This window comes from Daucus carota, chromosome 1 (genome assembly GCF_001625215.2).
Source record: "Daucus carota subsp. sativus chromosome 1, DH1 v3.0, whole genome shotgun sequence".
NCBI classification, from domain to species: Eukaryota; Viridiplantae; Streptophyta; class Magnoliopsida; order Apiales; family Apiaceae; genus Daucus; species Daucus carota.
In genome coordinates, this window is record NC_030381.2 from 42428379 (window position 1) to 42446469 (window position 18091).

The window sequence follows — 18091 nt, forward strand, 5'->3', positions numbered from 1 at the left end:
AAGTATGGTAAGTTAGACATCTTAACAAAAAGTAACAAATAAACTCATATTAAACATGATTTTGTAGGGATTTTGCAAATCAGGCGTCTTTTTTACTTAAATCCCATTCTTGCTTCTTTCTTTTTTCTCACATATTTCTTTTGAATTGTAAGTTTTACTCATATTTGATTTTAAAATTGGTCAAAGTGTCCACATTTTAGTCAAAGGATCCGACACGAAATAAGTGTCGTGTCCGAGTGTCCAAGTGTCCGACACGGGTACGGCAACCTAAATAGAAGAGTCGGAGTAGTAAAACTTTTACTACAGCTTTTTTTTTCCCTCAAAGTTCTAGCACATCTAACGAATTGTGTATAATCAGGTAAGAGAGGATGTGCTCCGCTAGCATTTGACTGTATCAAGAATGGTGGGGGAGTAGATTCAGCACATTTTTTGGAATACAAACAATATACACTGTTCTATATTGGCAATGGTTTATTACACTGCACAGCACTTTGGTTGAAATCCCATTTGAGTAATAGGATATCAAATATCTGTCAAAAGGTAAGGGCTCTGCTATCTATTAAACTGCAGGTTAAGTGACAGGGAATAATACACTGAAAGATTTGAGAGGTGGGAAGGTAAGATGCAGAAGTTACATAACCAAAGGTGAATTTTATTTCAATTATCTTCCGAACAGAGAATCAGCCAAGCTAGTTCCTTTACTAACATATACAGACCAATTTGTCTAGTAATCTTAATTACTTAAATTGGGTTATTTTGGCATAATTGCATCTAATAACTGTTTGAATCTTTAATTTAGTTTTTATTAGAGCTTAAGCATCTTGAGAATTTTGATGGGTCGTTAACTTGTAGCTGGTATTGTGTTGATTTTCCTAGTCCCTCTTGACATTCGTGGTCATGAAGATGAAGATGAAGCTACGTGTTAGTCATCTGGGAATCTTTAATTATGTTTTCACTCAACCTCTATCTTAATGCAGGTGCTTGGATGTTGCGGAAGGAGTTATGTCTTACAAAGGGCAGATTGCAGTTATACATATAAATAGTGACGGTAGTGAAGAAGGGGCAACATTTCTAAAGATTCTCTAACCATCTGCTGAACCAGAAACTCTGATGGCTGGGATGAGTTTAAAGCAAATAAAATTTTTAACCATTTATCGAGGAGTAATATTTTATATTCGTTACATGGTAATATAAATGTAGAACTAGTAAATGATTATGATTGGTATGAGTAGGAAACAAGCCAGTCAAGCATGCATGAATCTATTGAATAAGCTTTAGAAAATTCTGGTCTAAGTGGAATAGGGGATGGATGTCACCCAATGAGATTGAGTGTAATCTGGTTAAACACTAACATTGGTCAGGAAAAGTGCTCCCTGTGAAAAGTCTTGATTAAGATACAGAACCCGACTGAGAAACAAGTGATTAAAAGTGTGTCCTGCAGTGTATATTTCTACTTTAGTTTATCCCAGAGATGTTTTCCTTTTTGCATTTTATTTCTTTTTCAAGTTTCTTTGAGTTTGTAACTTGTTCTCACATAAATTTACTCTGTGCAGTTGCAGAAGATAGAGTAGGTTGAAGAACATGCATAATTGCATATGCTGTTTCGGAACTTGTAGCATTTAATTCTGGTCCATATACCCTTTAGTTGCAAGCATGAGGACCTACCACCAAATGGCGGCAGTTATTTTCCTCGGCCATTGAACGGTGTCAGTAAGTCCCATTTTCTTTTGATCTGCCTCTAGATACTTTATACAGTAGCTGACAACTTTCTTGGACATGACTTTTCAAACCATGGTATTGTTGTTCAATTTCGATGAAATTCCTCTCTACAGGTAACATTTCTACATATTAATGTACAACTTTTATTTTGACAAAGTGACTACATTTGCTATCTCACATTTTCATGGAATTCTTCAGCAAATTTGATACTGCGGCTTGTCATTTTCCTGGGCAGGGGAGCATGCAACTTGCTAATCACAACTGTCTTGGACATGACTTTTTCCAACCATGGTATTGTTGTACAATTTCGTTGAAATTCCTCTCTACAGGTAACATTTCTACATATTGTACAACGTTCATTTTTACTAAGTGACTATATATGCTATCTCACATGTTCTGTGGGCGGGAGTGCTTGCAACTGCTAATTAAATAAAGCGATGGGTTTTCATGACACAATGCTCTGCACATGAATCACATTCCAAAATACCATCTAATGTTTTACTTGTAATTAGGTTTTGGCACAAACTGCTGGTCATGATTCATATCTACCAATCAGCCATAACCTTGTTGTATCGATGGTGAGTTAACGACGGCAGCACTCTTCTACACATTATTCCTTTGCAAACAATATGGGCTGTTGTATTATACATGTTTATAACATTATATTTCTAGTAGCATACTTTCTGCAAATTAATATAACGTTTCAAGAAGTAGAAAGTACTTTATTGTCCTCGTATGGATAAGACGAACCCACATCTCATATCAAATAAGCAAACTCATACCAAGAATTTTGTATGATCAACTATTTAACTGTATACTAATTGCATCCCCTGTCCTGCTTAAGCTATAAAGTGTATTCCGGCTTAATTTATTTACAAGAAAAAGTTAAGTAGATCGGTACCACTAATATGACAATATGACTCGTTACCAAGTTTGGTACCACTTAATAAGACAATGTGGATCAATTTGTTAGGACTGATGGAGTATTCTTGTCCAACTGTACATATGACATGATTGGTACCACTTAATAATTAATATGACAATATGACTCATTGTTCGATGACTGTTAGAGCTAAATTTTGTCAAATTGTATTTACATTGTACAACTTGCACATTCAATGTCTGTTACTAACCTCATTTGCATGGTTGTGACTTGTTTTTCATATATTGTGGTGGGAACTTCAAAAATAATATAATCTTTTATCTTATATTGGTATGCTTCCGTGTTTCTGGAAATTACATCTGATACTATACTTTTTGGGTGTAATATATCTTTCAATGCAAGAGACTCTAATTACAGGGTGATGGGGAGAAGATTCAGATCCTTGAGTATGGTCATGGTACGAGGGAAAATGATCCTTCTTACCACACGAATCCTCCTTGTACTGCTTTTATATATAATCTCCTTCTACTTTATAAGCATATGGAACTATTTAAATAATAAGTTATGTTTTCTCATTTGTTTCAGGACGAGTGTATGTAATATGAGTTTTTTTAAAAACTAATTACGTAATTTAATTTGCACGTTGGTTTCTTTAATATCATTAAGAGAGAACATGACCGAAATGAATCATATTTGGGGGGCAGAAACAACAGAAAATTTGGACTACTATTAACTTATGAACATAGACAAAACATTCGCCAAAAAGGTGCTACTGATGCTTCTCAAAAGTGGGCTGAAGTTTCAAGTTTCCGGGTTCTCTGTTCAGTCACTCTGATACTGATTTGAATCTTGTTGTGTTTCATAGATACTGTTCATAAACTCAAGCGGAAAGTCTTTATCTATTGTACAGATTGGGAAATAAATTGGACATACCACCACGTAAGTCTGCTGATCTTCTAAATTTCTTCTTTCAAATCCTCATTGCAGAGACCTCAGAGCAACCCTAGGAGAAGGAATCTATGTCTGGTTTTGAATGCCCCATTCTTTCCGCCTTTCATGCTGTCATGTTGAGGTGCTACTGTTGCTTCTCAAAAGTGGGCTGAAGTTTCAAGTTTCCGGTTTCTCTGTTCATTCACTCTGATACTGATTTGAATCTTGTTGTGTTTCATAGATACTTCTTTTGATTTACAATTATCTAACCATAAAGCTTAAAGTTATTTACTTCACATGTATGCAGTAAATGCTATAAGGGATGCACCATTGTCTACAAGCTGTCCTCTGGGGAACTGTTTGTCGGACCAAAACTTAAGCCGCTCCAGTTAAATATTTTACAATTTACCCATAATTTATTTTAGTTTAATTTTGAATTCATATATTCCGTACTCCTGTCCTTATTGTTTATGATGTCTGAAGATCTCAGGAACAGGACTATGTGGCTGGGCTAGCCCTGTTTCACCTCTCGAGGTAGTCCCTTAAAGTTCATAATAAGATAGAAGAATCGAGCTTATTTAGTATGGTTTCGTAAATCCTCCTTTCTTCATAATTAGGTGCCAAGCACAGTCATCTTGGTTTTGCACATTAATGGAACTTACAGAAGGCATTGGGCTGATCGTTTGGGCTTCTGTAAGCATTATTTGAGTTTTGCTATAGCTTTTTTTCTCAAAGTTCTAGCACATCTAATGAATTGTTATAATCAGGTAAGATCGTTTGGGCTTCTGTAAGCATTATTTGAGTTTTACTATAGCTTTTTTTCTCAAAGTTCTAGCACATCTAACGATTTGTGTATAATCAGGTGAGAGAGGATGTGCTCTGCTAGCATTTGACTGTATCAAGAATGGTGGGGGAGTAGTTCCCAGCACTATTGGAATACAAACAATATACACTGTTCTATATTGGGAATGGTTTATTTCACTGCACAGTACTTTGGTTGAAATCCCATTTGAGTAATAGGATATCAAATATCTGTCAAAAGTTAAGGGCTTTGCTATCTATTAAACTGCAGGTTAAGTGACAGGGAATAATACATTGAAAGATTTGAGAGGTGGGAAGGTAAGATGCAGTAGTTACATAACCAAAGGTGAATTTTATTTCATTTATCTTCAGAGCAGGGAATCAGCCAAGCTAGTTACTTTACTAACATATACAGACCAATTTTTCTAGTAATCTTAATTACTTAAATTGGGTTATTTTGGCATAATTGCATCTAATAACTGTTTGAATCTTTAATTTAGTTTTTATGAGAGCATAAGCATCTTGAGAATTTAAAATTGATGGGTCAGTTAACTTGTAGCTGGTATTGTGTTGATTTTCCTAGTTCATCTTGATATTCGTGGTCATGAAGATGAAGATGAAGCTACGTGTTAGTCATCTGAGAATCTTTAATTATGTTTTCACTCAACCTCTATCTTCATGCAGGTGCTCGGATGTTGCGGAAGGAGTTATGTCTTACACAGGGCAGATTGCAGTTATACATATATATGGTGACGGTAGTGAAGAAGGGACAACAATCTAAAGATTCACTAACCATCTGCTGAACCAGAAACTCCGGTGGCTGGGATGAGTTTAAAGCAACTAAAATTTTTATCCATTTATCAAGCCAAATTAGAGGTGTAATTTTTTATATTTGTTACATGGTAATATAAATGTAGAACTAGTAAATGATTATGATTGGTATGAGTAGGAAACAAGCCAGTCAAGCATGCATGAATCTATGGAATAAGCTTTTGAAAATTCTGGTCTAAGGGGATGGATCTCACCCAATGAGAGTGAGTGTAATCTGGTTAAACACTAACATTGGTCAGAAAAAGTGCTCCTTGTGAAAAGTCATGATTAAGATACAGAACCCGACTGAGCAACAAGTGATTACAAGTGTGTCCTGCAGTGTATTTTTCTACTTTTGAAAATTTTATTCTTAGTGGAGGGATGTGACCCCATGTAAGAGATGGAGTGTAGTCTAGTTAACCACTGAAATTAGCCAGGAAAAGTGTTACCTGCGAAAAGGCTTGATTACGATATGGAACCCGACTGAGCAGCAAGTGAATACAAGTGTCCTGCAGTGTGTATTCCAAGGTTAGTTTATCCCAGACCCGTTCTCCTTTTTGCCCTTTATTTCTATTTTCAGCTTCGTTTTGAGTTTATCACTAATTCTTCGGTGAGATTACTCTGTGTGGTTGCTGTGTTTGAGAAATTGTAGCTTTTAATTTTGGTTCACAAGGACCTACCGTCAAATGGAGGCAGTTTTTTCCTCGGTCATTGAACAGTATCTGTAAGTCCCATTTTCTTTTGACCTACCTATAGATCCTATTATACAGTAGCTCAAAATTATCGTGGGCAGGCCCTTTTTCGAACCATGGAAACCTATATTGTTGTACAATTTCGATGAAGTTCCTCTCTCAAGGTAACAATTCTCCATAATAATGTTGAAACAACCCGGGTCAAATCCCGAGTCTTTTCGGAAAATCGGGTCAAGTCCCAAATTCCGAATCCGAAAATAAGCTGAAATAAACTGGCCCAATTGCAACAACTTGGGTAATCCACAAGCCCACCACAGGCCCCCAAAAGAGCAATTAGTAGTACTACTTATGCTTATAAACTGAACAAATATCCCCACTCTTCTCGATGTGGGACTGGGGTGTTACAAATGTATACCGGTTTATTTTTACAAAGTGACTCCATTTGCTATCTCACATGTTCGTGGAATTCCCCAGCAAATTTTATACTGCGGGACTTGTCGTTTTCTTGGGCAGGGGTGCATGCAACTTGCTAATCAAAGAAAGCAATGGGTTTTCAAGACAGAGGTAACAGTTCTCCTTAATAATTTATAACAGTTCATTTTTACAAAGTGGCTACATTTGCTATCTCACACGTTCATGGAATTCTTCAGCAAATTTGATAGCAGGGCTATTCGTTTTGGTGGGCAGGGGTGCATGCAACTTGCTAATCACAACTGTCTTGGACATGACCTTTTCAAACCATGGTATTGTGGTACAATTTTGATGAAATTCCTCTCTTCAGGTAACATTTCTAAATATTAATGTACAACGTCATTTTTACAAAGTGACTATATTTGCTATCTCACATGTTCTGTTGGCGGGAGTGCATGCAACCGCTAATCAAATATAGTGATGGGTTTTCATGACAGAATGCTCTGTACATGAATCACATTCCAAAAGGCCATCTAATGTTTTACTTGTAATTAGGTTTTGTGCACAAACCGGTGGTCAAGATTTATATCTAGCAATCAGCCATAACCTCGTTGTATCGATGGTGAGTTAACGATGGCAGCACTCTTGTACACATTATTTCTTTGCAAACAATATAGGCTGTTGTATTATACATGTTTATAACATAATATTTCTAGTACCATACTTTCTACAAATTAATATAATGTTTCAAGAAGTAGAAGGTACTTTATTGTTCTCCTATGGATATGAAAAAGCGAAAAACCCATTTCTCATATTAAATAAGCAAACTCATACCAAGAATTTTGTACGATCAACTATTTAACTTTATACTAATTGCATCCCCAGTCCTGCTTAAGCTATAAAGTGTATTCTGGCTTAATTTTTTTACAAGAAAAAGTTAAATAGATCGGTTATGACTCGTCACCAGGTTTGGTACCACTTAATAAGACAATGTGACTCAATTTGTGAGGACTGATGGAGCTTTATTCTTGTCCAACTGTACATATGACATGATTGGTACCACTTAATAATTAATATGACAATATGACTCATTATTGGAGGACTGTTAGAGTTACATTTTGTCAAATTGTATATACATTGTACAACATGCACATTCAAGGTCTGTTATTAACCTTGCATAGTTGTGAATTGTTTTTCATATATTGTGGTGGATATTTCTAAAAATATTTAATCTTTTTTCTTATATTGGTATGCTTCCGTGTATCCGGAAATTACATCTGATACTATACTTTTTGGGTATAATATATCTTTCAATGCAAGAGACTCTAATTACAGGGTGATTCAGATCCTTGAGTATGGCCATGGTACGAGGGAGAATGATCCTTACCACACGAATCCTCCTTGTACTGCTTTTATTTATAATCTCCTTCTACTTTATAAGCATATGGAACTATTTAAATAATAAGTTATGTTTTCTCATTTGTTTCAGGACGAGTGTATGTAATATGAGTTTTTTTATAAACTAATTACGTAATTTAATTCGCACGTTGGTTTGTTTAATACCATTAAGAGAGAAACTGATCGAAATGAATCATATTTGGGGGGCGGAAACAACAAAAAATTTGGACTACTATTAACTTATGAACATAGACAAAACATTCGCCAAAAAGGTGGGCTGAAGTTTCAAGTTTCCGGGTTCTCTGTTCATTCACTCTGATACTGATATGAATCTTGTTGTGTTTCATAGAGACTGTTGATAAACTCTAGCAGAATGTCTTTATCTATTGTACAGATTGGGAAATAAATTGGACATACCACCACGTAAGTCTGCTGATCTTCTAAATTTCTTCTTTCAAATCCTCATTGCAGACACCTTTTATGCTCTAATAATGAGGTTCACACACACACAGACTAGTGCAGGCTCATATACTATATATGTGTATATTTAATGGGAAACAAATGTTATATCTCTTTGCGCACCACCTAAAAAAAGATTTTGTGGTTTTGCTAATTATTAAACTGCTGGTTAAGTGACAGGGAATAATACACTGAAAGATTTGAGAGGTGGGAAGGTAAGATGCAGAAGTTACATAACCAAAGGTGAATTTTATTTCATTTATCTTCCGAACAGAGAATCAGCCAAGCTAGTTACTTTACTAACATATACAACCAATTTGTCTAGTAAATTTAATTACTTAAATTGGGTTATTTTGGCATAATTGCATCTAATAACTGTTGGAATCTTTTATTTAGTTTTTATGAGAGCATAAGCATCTTGAGAATTTAAAATTAATGGGTCAGTCAACTTGTAGCTGGTATTGTGTTGATTTTCCTAGTTCCTCTTGATATTCGTGGTCATGAAGTTGAAGCTATGTGTTAGTCATCTGGGATCGAGCTGTTTTCTTATTACTGTAAAATGAAATTATTTTTTTAACATAAATCTGTTTTCAGAGACTTTATGTTGATGTTTCTTTTTATGTCTTTACTTAACCTCTATCTTAATGTGCAGCTCAGATGTTGCGGAAGGAGTCGTTCTTATAAATAGTGATGGTAGTGAGGAAGCGGCAAAAATCTTTAAAATTTTCGAAACATCTGCTTAGCCAGAAATCCTGATTGCTGGGATGAGTTCAAAGCAACTCATATTTTGGTCTTTTTATCAAGCAAAACTGGAGGTGTGATTTTGTATGTTCGTTTCATAAATTTAGAATCAGCTAACTGATTATGATTAGTATGATTGGTAGCAATGCAGTAACCATTCAATAATCTATTGAAGAAGCTTTTGAAAATTCTAGTCTTAGTGGAGGGATGTGACCCCATGTTAGAGATGGAGTGTAGTCTAGTTAACCACTGAAATTGGCCAGGAAAAGTGTTACCTGCGAAAAGGCTTGATTACGATATGGAACCCGACTGAGCAGCAAGTGATTACAAGTGTCCTACAGTGTGTATTCCAAGGTTAATTTATCCTAGACCTGTTCTCCTTTTTGCCCTTTATTTCTATTTTCAGCTTCGTTTTGAGTTTATCACTAATTCTTCGGTGAAATTACTCTGTGCGGTTGCAAATGTTACAGTTGGTTGAAGAACATGCTTAGTGTGTTTCAGAAATTGTAGCTTTTAATTTTGGTTCACAAGGACCTACGGCCAAATGGCGGCAGTTTTTTCCTCGGTCATTGAACAGTATCTGTAAGTCCCATTTTCTTTTGACCTACCTATAGATCCTTTATACAGTAGCTCAAATTGTCCTGGGCAGGTCCTTTTTCGAACCACGGAAACCTATATTGTTGTACAATTTCGTTGAAGTTCCTCTCTCAAGGTAACAATTCTCCAAAATAATGTATAACGGTTCATTTTTACAAAGTGACTCCATTTGCTATCTCACATGTTCATGGAATTCTACAGCAAATTTGATACTGCGGGACTTGTCGTTTTCGTGGGCAGGGGTGCATGCAACTTGCTATTCAAAGAAAGCAATGGGTTTTCCTGACAAAGGTAACAGTTCTCCATAATAATTTATAACAGTTCATTTTTACAAAGTGACTACATTTGCTATCTCACATGTTCATGGAATTCTTCAGCAAATTTGATACTGTGGTTTGTCGTTTTAGTGGGCACGGGTGCATGCAACTTGCTAATCACAACTGTCTTGGACATGACTTTTTCAAACCATGGTATTGTTGTACAATTTCGATGAAATTCCTCACTACAGGTAACATTTCTACATATTAATGTACAACGTTCATTTTTACAAAGTGACTATATTTGCTATATTACATGTTCTGTGGGCAGGAGTGCATGCAACTGCTAATCAAATAAAGCGATGGGTTTTCATGACAGAATGCTCTGTACATGAATCACATTCCAAAAGACGATCTAAAGTTTTACTTGTAATTAGGTTCTGTGCACAAACTGCTGGTCATGATTTATATCTACCAATCAGCCATAACCTTGTTGTATCGATGGTGAGTTAACAACGGCAGCACTCTTCTACACATTATTTCTTTGCAAGCAATATAGGCTGTTGTATTATACATGTTTATAACATAATATTTCTAGTAGCATACTTTCTGCAAATTAATATAACGTTTCAAGAAGTAGAAGGTACAACTAATGGAGTCTCCAGCTCGAGTTTTTCTGCTGGCGCCATACAATTTAGTGGCATCTTGGTTACTGAGTATACTTAATTTGAATTTCAAACCTCAGAATCAGGGCTGGAAGAATATCTTTGCAATTGGTAATATTACAGATCGTAAGGTACTTTTGCACTTCTTGTTCAATTGTATACCACCTCCGTTCCAACATACCTTTTTCTTTTCACTTCTTAATTATTTGGACCAAATAATTTAAATGTTCAATTAATAATATTCAACACAGTTGTTGTGGTTATATAAGCCCCATCTGTCCACGTGATTTGTTCAATGCTTTAAGAGGTTTAACTGCCTAAGTTCTGTATAGAGTCTAATCTTGTATAATTGCATTTGTAGTCAACTGAAACTATAATCATAATGTAGGAAATGACACAGGGGTGTCTGACACAAAAAAACATTCTCTGCAGTTTGTGGAGAAGAACATAAAAGATATTAATGTCAGTAGAATATGAAGATAAAATATTAAATTACGAGCCTCCTTCAAAGGCCATTGCTATTGTTACTCTAGGAAAGTGTAATGCAATGGTTGCATTTCCATATCTTAACACTCAGCTGATTTATTTCCGGTTTAATCAAGTGCAAACATTTGTGTCTGGGAAAGAGAAGGAAACTTATGGTTCTGAACCAAGTTTCCACTTGGTAAAAGAAACTACCAGTTCATTGTTTTTGAAGTCTTTTTCCAGTTGACTATATATTATTTTAAACTTGTTGTATGATAAATATGGTGAACATCTTAAATTTTGAAAAGTGACTAGTACTAAAGAATTTTCATATACGACCAAATAGGCCAAGTTATGGTTTTCGGTACATAGTTTCTTATCCTATCAACGTAAAGCAATAAGAAGATTAGCTGTTATTTAACTACAACTTAAACATTTGTTCCCTGGGGTGAGTTAGTCGTCCATAACATCAAACCCAACTTCACTCAAGTGAATTAGCCAGCTACATCTCTTACTTCATATATGTATTATTTAAACTCTTTATTTACAGCTCTCTCCTTTTGCATCGAATACTGATCTAATACTTTCTGCAATTAATCATTTGCAAGATGGGGCACAAACAAGGCTTGAATTATCCAGATTTTGGCTCACATCAATGCCTCCACATCGTAAGGAAACTTATACTGCAACATATATGGAGAAGATCTGCTTAAAGCTTTGGAAAGAACTATATAGCGATTTTGAGGTAATTTAAACTAGCTAGCGGGCTTTTATCTATTTGCTTATCTGGTACTATCTTCATATATCCTGATTATGAAAGATAATCCTTTTTTTGTATTATATAATCAACCAGCGGGCAGCGTTATTATTGGAGTCCAGTATCAGCTGAATGTGATGCATATTTGGCAAACGAAGCGACAATAATGTTAACAGCAAACAAGTTAGTTCTCAAAGAAATTTCTTGCACCAGTTCTGTTATGATTTTAATATATATAATTTCTTTTATTTTTTGAGAGGGGATTTTTGAATTGTTTTTCGCCTTTGCTTACATATGAGAGAGCAGTAAATCTTGGAAATCGATTAGCGACAAAAACATTATAAGGAGATCCATAATGATCTTCTGTATGGTACTTTGCATATCGTTCGTCCAGAACTTCTCGATATCGGACTGGGGTGTTACAGAATCACATTCCAAAAGACCATCTAATGATTTGCTTGCAATTAGCTTTTGTGCACCAACTACTGTTCATGATTTGTATCTACCAATCAGATTCTTGTTGGTTCAATGGTGAGTTGACGATAGCAGCACTCTACTTATACACATTATTTCTTTGCAAGCAATTGAGGCTATTGTACTATACGTGTTTATAATGTAATATTTCTGGTAGCATACTTTATGCAAATTAATACTACCTCTGTCCCACTTCTTTTGTCTTGTTTGCTTTTTGTGGTCAAATTGACCAAATTTTGACTGATATTTACATATATTAAATAATTATGAAAACTATAAAAAACATATTACTAGAATCTATATCTATTCTAATTTAAAATATTTTTTTACAATTTTATAAAACATGTAAAAATAATTATTAATTACCGGTCAAAATTTGGTCAATTTGACCACAATAAGTCAAACAAGACAAAAGAAGTGGGACGGACGGACGGAGGTACTTTATTGTCCTCGGATAATAAAAACCCATTTATCGCATTAAATAAGCGAGCTCATAAGAATTATTTATGATCAATTAATTAAGTGTATGCTAATTACGTCCCTAGTTCTGCTGAAGCTATAAAGTGCTTAATCCAGGGTTAAATTATTTCAAAGAAAATGTTAAAAAGAGTGGTACCACTTAATATGATGATATGACTTGTTGCCAAGTTTGATACCACTTAATATGACAATGTGACTAATTTTATGAGGACTTGTAGAGTTTATTTTTGTCCAACTGTTACATATTACATAATTGGTACAACTTAATAATTAATATGACAATATGACTTATTGTCTGAGGAATGATGGGAGCTACATTCTGTAATTGTCTGTACATTCTACACATGCATATTTAAGGTCTATTATTAACCTCGTCTGTATGGTCTTGAATTGTTTTTCATATATTGTAGTCCTGTAAAATGGGAACTTTACAAGCATATGGAACTATTTAAATAATAAGCTCTCATATCTCATCTATTTTGGTCGAGTGTATGTAATATGAATTCCCTTAAAACTAATTACATAATTGGATTTGCAGGTTGGATCTAGTAATATCATTAAGAGAGAAAAGGACCGAATAAATCATATCTTGCTGGAGAAACCACGGAAAATTTGGTCTACTCTTTAGCTTATGAACACAGACAAGAAACTTTCCAAAAAAGATGGTGTTCTTTCTTCTCACAAGTGGGCTGAAGTTTCAAGTTGGGTATGCATAGTGTTATCATGTTACGGTATGTGTGCTTCTGGTTCTGTGTTCACTAACTCTGATACTTATTTGATCTTGTTGATTTTTAAGAGACTGTTGTGAAACTCAAGCAGAAGATTTTTATCTACTGTATAGATTCGAAGAACAGTTATCCTCTCAATGTTATTCTAATTGTACTTCTCGACGTTAGCTATTTGGCATATCATGAGCAAAAAGTTACAGCTAATGGAGCTTGCCAGCTCGGCTTTTTCTGCTTGCTCCATAAAATTTAGTGACGTATATCTTGGCTAGTAGGTATTCTTAATATGAACATCAACCATCTCTATTGTAGGATGCTTAACAATTTTTTTGTTATTGCCTCACCAACTGCCTCTATACTCTATAGCTGTATGCATACTCTATTCTCAGATTATAGTATATTGACTCTAGATAATCGAATTAATTTATCATAACATATGCATATATGTATATGCCTATATGTAATTGAACATCTGATTCGCCTATGTTATAATAATTTCGAATCTCTTTAAGCTACTAGAATTGTTTATATCTTCAAAATAAATATAAAATAAAAGATTGACCGTGTTGATTTGATATATGTCAAACGATCCAAAGGTCCATATAATGTTGAATGTACAGTGATTGTGGATCACTTTTTATATTTAAAGTATGCAACTTCAAATTGATAGAACCACTAGGTTTTAATTTCAACAATTCATCTGAGCAGGTAAATGACACTGTGGGAACATAAGCCCTAGGGCACTATCATCATGAGGATACAGTTGTAGCAGTAATAACTAGGACAGGTACCAATGCTTGCTATTTGAGTGTGCAGAGGCTATTATCAAATGCTAAGACCTTCTCACTATATCAGGAGGTATGGTATCCTTCGCTTTTTTTTTATCTTGTATTATTTTGCTTTTAAATAGAGGTTGGATCTAGTTGGTTACTTTTTTTTGTGTCTAAATTGTCCCCTCTACTCTTAAAATTGAAAAAAGCCTCATGCAAGCATGCTCACATTATGTCTTGTTTTAGTTTTGTTGTTTTAATTTTTAGTTTCACTTCAAGCATTTTACAAGCTTTGGTAAAAAATTGATTTCATGTATGTTATTTAAGTTATTACTTTAGAATTAGTATGAAAAAGAATAGTTTTTTTATTTAATTTTAATTCATATATATTTAAGAGATATTTCCTATGGTGCACTCGTGGAATTGGTTTTCTTGATGGGTATTATCACATTTTTTACTTCTATCCCTAGCAACCTTGTATTTATTGTTTTCCACGTATAATACCCTTTATGTTATGTAAACTTTTTTTTTTTTGAATAAATGAGTTCATTCAATAATAAAAGGCCATACGGCATCTACATAAACAGTCGCGTCGAACAAACAAAATACCGAAACAATCACCGATCAATCCATTCTCTTTGGAGATAAAATCACGTGATTTGTTGAAGATGATATATACACATGTTTCGTCACTTTCGCTTCCGCCATAACCAGTTTGAGCTATCGACTGAGAATGCAATTCACGAACAACTTTCATTACTAAATCAAACATCATACTCACACAAATGGTGAGAAAATAACAAAACTCACACAAACGGTGAGACAATAAAAACCAAAACTACAACCTAGCAACCTTAAATTTGCAAATGCGTAAATGAAATACTAGCTAAACCAAAACAATCTTTAGATCTGGGGAACAAGCCCACAAAAACAACAAGATAACTTCGACCACTTTCGAGAACAAAATCACAGGGAAGAATGAGAAATCCGTAGCTCCGTGGAATTGAGATCTAAGAGAAAGAAGGTCAAATCGGAAAAGGCTTTGAATCCTTAGATCCGAAAACAAAAACTAATACCAAAACTTAAGAAAAAAACTTGAAAATGAATTTTATTGAAAGAAGGAAGAACAAACAAAGAAAATAAAAGATTTTGGGGCTTTCCACCGGTTGAGATCCGGTGGAAGCCCCCAGCTGCCAAGCAAGAAAAGAAAGAGGCGCACGAGAGAAAGGTAGGGTTTGGGGAGAGTTACGGTAATGTTGTTATATGTTATGTAAACTTTAATAATATTGATTTCAGATTGCAAAATAAATCAAATATTTGAAATCTTTGTAAAAAAAAATACATGAAATAGGCTTCTAAATCATATAAATAGGAGTCCAACTAAGTGAGATATAAATTATCAAAGTTCGGTTATGAAGTTTAAATATATCTCACTCAATTTAACTCCGTGTTTATATGATTCAAAGGTTGATTTCATGTTTTTTTTAATAAGGATTTCACATATATAATTTATTTTATAGTTTGATATCAATTCTATTACGTTTTACATAACATGAGAGTATTATATGTGAAAAATCATAAGTACAGGGTTATCAGAGATAGAAGCTAAAAATGTGATGGTACGATTAGGAAAAGCGAATTTCAGGAGTGTACCATAGAAAATATCTCTACATTTAACTTAGGTATTTAGTATTCTAATAATGAGATTTTTTTTAATTTTAGAATTTAGTTTGATTTGACAAATTTTTCTAAAATTGCCATATTCCAATGAGTTGTTAAAAACATTACGTAAGATAGTAAAATATTGGGGGAAAAAAATGTAACACTTAGGACAAAATTAGAGTAAGCAACAGTTTATAATTAAGTTAGTAATCTCAATAAAGTTTTATCATCATTGACATTGTTTAATAGCATAACATAATGTTAGGTCCTGATAGAAATCTTATTGACATCAAAAGGAGATTGAATAGCTTAATCATCAATTTAAAAATAATTTTAGCGTTTAAAAAAATTCATCTTCTTTTTAGAATCTTGTATCGAGAGTATAAACAGTTATGATATGCGGAAGTAATAAGAAAAGAAAATATAATACAAGAGTTTTTCATCCTATTTGTGATGACACAATCCATAACGGATTCGCCCACCTCTAAGCTAGTCCCCAAGCTCCTCGGACTCGAGATTTTCACTATAAGGATAACGTACTATTTATACTACAGATATGAATCTTGGGATGCAACTCCACTTTACTACCTCGTTATAAATGTAAAAAAATTTAATTAAAATGTAACCCCTATACTTTTGAAAATTAATGTAGTTACCTAGGTATAGTGTTTATTCTTCTAAATTTTTACTGGCCTTGGATTTTAGATATTCGATCTTGGGTCTTTCTTTTTACTCACGGTGCAAAAATCACTAACCCCCCCTCCTCTATGTCGAGGACTTTGTCGAGGACTTGGGTGTTAGAACGAATATCACCTCACTTAACTATTCTTTGCAAAACTCAGAAAATAATGTCGCTGAAAAATAATCTAGTTCTTACAAAGAGTATTGGGCTAGTATGATATATCACTAGGTCGAGAGTTATTATCATTGATTAAAAACAAAGAGTATACTTTCTTTTGATATATAATAATCAAGGTATACTTAATGATATTGTTGTGTTTGGATAAGTATAAAGAGTATTTAAAAATTTCTAACCATCAAAATAATAGGATACAGATTATTTAAATCACAATTTCGTGACAGGATGACCCATCTTTTGTGTAGTCTTATATATTATTAAATATATTTTGGAGAGAATGATGTTAAAAGTCTTTACAACTGCTAAGGATGTCAGTTTTACCCGACCCGATTGATACCCATGCCCGTTCCGACCCGATTGGATCTACCCGAACCCGGTTTTTTTGGATTTGGATTTGGATTTGGATCTTATTTTTAGACACGAAAAAGTTTGGATCTGGATCTTAGGTACCCCGATCCGATTCCCGAAACCCAATTGACACCCGATCGATATATATATATATAGAAGAAAGTTCTATGGAGACTGGATTATTTGGAGACTGTAGAGACCTAATCCTGGCCATCCAATCATTAAACATCCAATGGCTGCATATATTTTGTCCTGCACGTTTGTTTTCTCTCCCTATCCTGTCCTGCACTTCTAAATCGATGAACAACAAGCAGTACTTCTAAATCTTGCATAACATAAAATAATAATTCCATAATATTGGTGTTCAATCACCGAAATCCTAACAAATAAAAATAATAATTGCATACAAAACAAAGATGTAGTTGGACACTGCTATGATTGGCACTGAACTCATTGTCATTGTCCTGCAACGAATTGAATTTGTTGCAAGACAAAATAACACTTAGATATATCACAAATATGCAGGACAAATTATTAATATTACATTACTAGAAATGCAGGACAAGAATAGTGTAAATTACAAACATAGTTTTGAATTAAAACTAAAAACAAGAAATGCAAAACAAGAATATTAATAATACATTACTAAAAATGCAGGACAAGAAATGCAGGACAAAGAATATTTAATCATGTCCATTAATTGCCATATTATTTAACGGTAGATCTTGTAGTCTCTAATGACTCCAAAATTTTTGGTCTCCATTGAGCCCAACTCTCTCTCTCTCTCTCTCTATATATATATATATATATATATATATATATATATATATATAGGGTCATGTTCCAGAGAGAACCATTAGAGAGAGAACCATAGAACCCTTACCTTATTAAGCAAGGGTTCTGCAGCAGAACTTAAGTATTAGTTGGGGTTCTGCAGCAGAACTTCACAAAAAAAATGTCAATATTTATGGATTATATTTTTAAATTATTTTTGAACACACACAACGATGAAAAACATGAAAAAAACATGTATTTTAGATTTAGATCCTAAAAATCTATTTAAAATTTAGGGTTCTGCAGCAGAACCCTAGTGGTTCTATGGTTCTATTTTAAGGAGTGGTTCTCTCTTGAGCGCGACCCTATATATATATATTATAGGCAAGTGTCCAAATACAAATTAAAAATAAA

The 18091-nt window shown here is 34.0% G+C and overlaps 1 protein-coding gene across 7 annotated transcripts in view; it reads left to right on the plus strand.

Annotated features, from left to right (window-relative positions):
- The window catches only part of LOC108193394 (uncharacterized), a 67474-nt gene that overhangs the window by 29653 nt on the left and 19730 nt on the right, over positions 1-18091 (plus strand). For 5 of the 7 annotated variants that reach the window (XM_064084822.1, XM_064084821.1, XM_064084819.1 and 2 more), the window contains 22 exons: positions 359-2297; positions 3590-3720; positions 3840-3920; positions 4016-4066; positions 4150-4299; positions 4395-4651; positions 5018-6399; positions 6486-8067; positions 8278-8346; positions 8756-8918; positions 9108-9198; positions 9346-9426; positions 9494-9556; positions 9643-9732; positions 9819-9911; positions 10030-10202; positions 10444-10494; positions 11437-11573; positions 11682-11768; positions 11892-12116; positions 13078-13270; positions 13973-14122. In XM_064084822.1, coding sequence (XP_063940892.1) covers positions 8868-8918; positions 9108-9198; positions 9346-9426; positions 9494-9556; positions 9643-9732; positions 9819-9911; positions 10030-10202; positions 10444-10494; positions 11437-11541 — 798 coding nt within the window. In that variant the 5' untranslated portion in view covers positions 359-2297; positions 3590-3720; positions 3840-3920; ... (5 more) ...; positions 8278-8346; positions 8756-8867 and the 3' untranslated portion in view covers positions 11542-11573; positions 11682-11768; positions 11892-12116; positions 13078-13270; positions 13973-14122. The other 2 variants (XM_064084830.1, XM_064084832.1) reach the window with 2 other exon arrangements.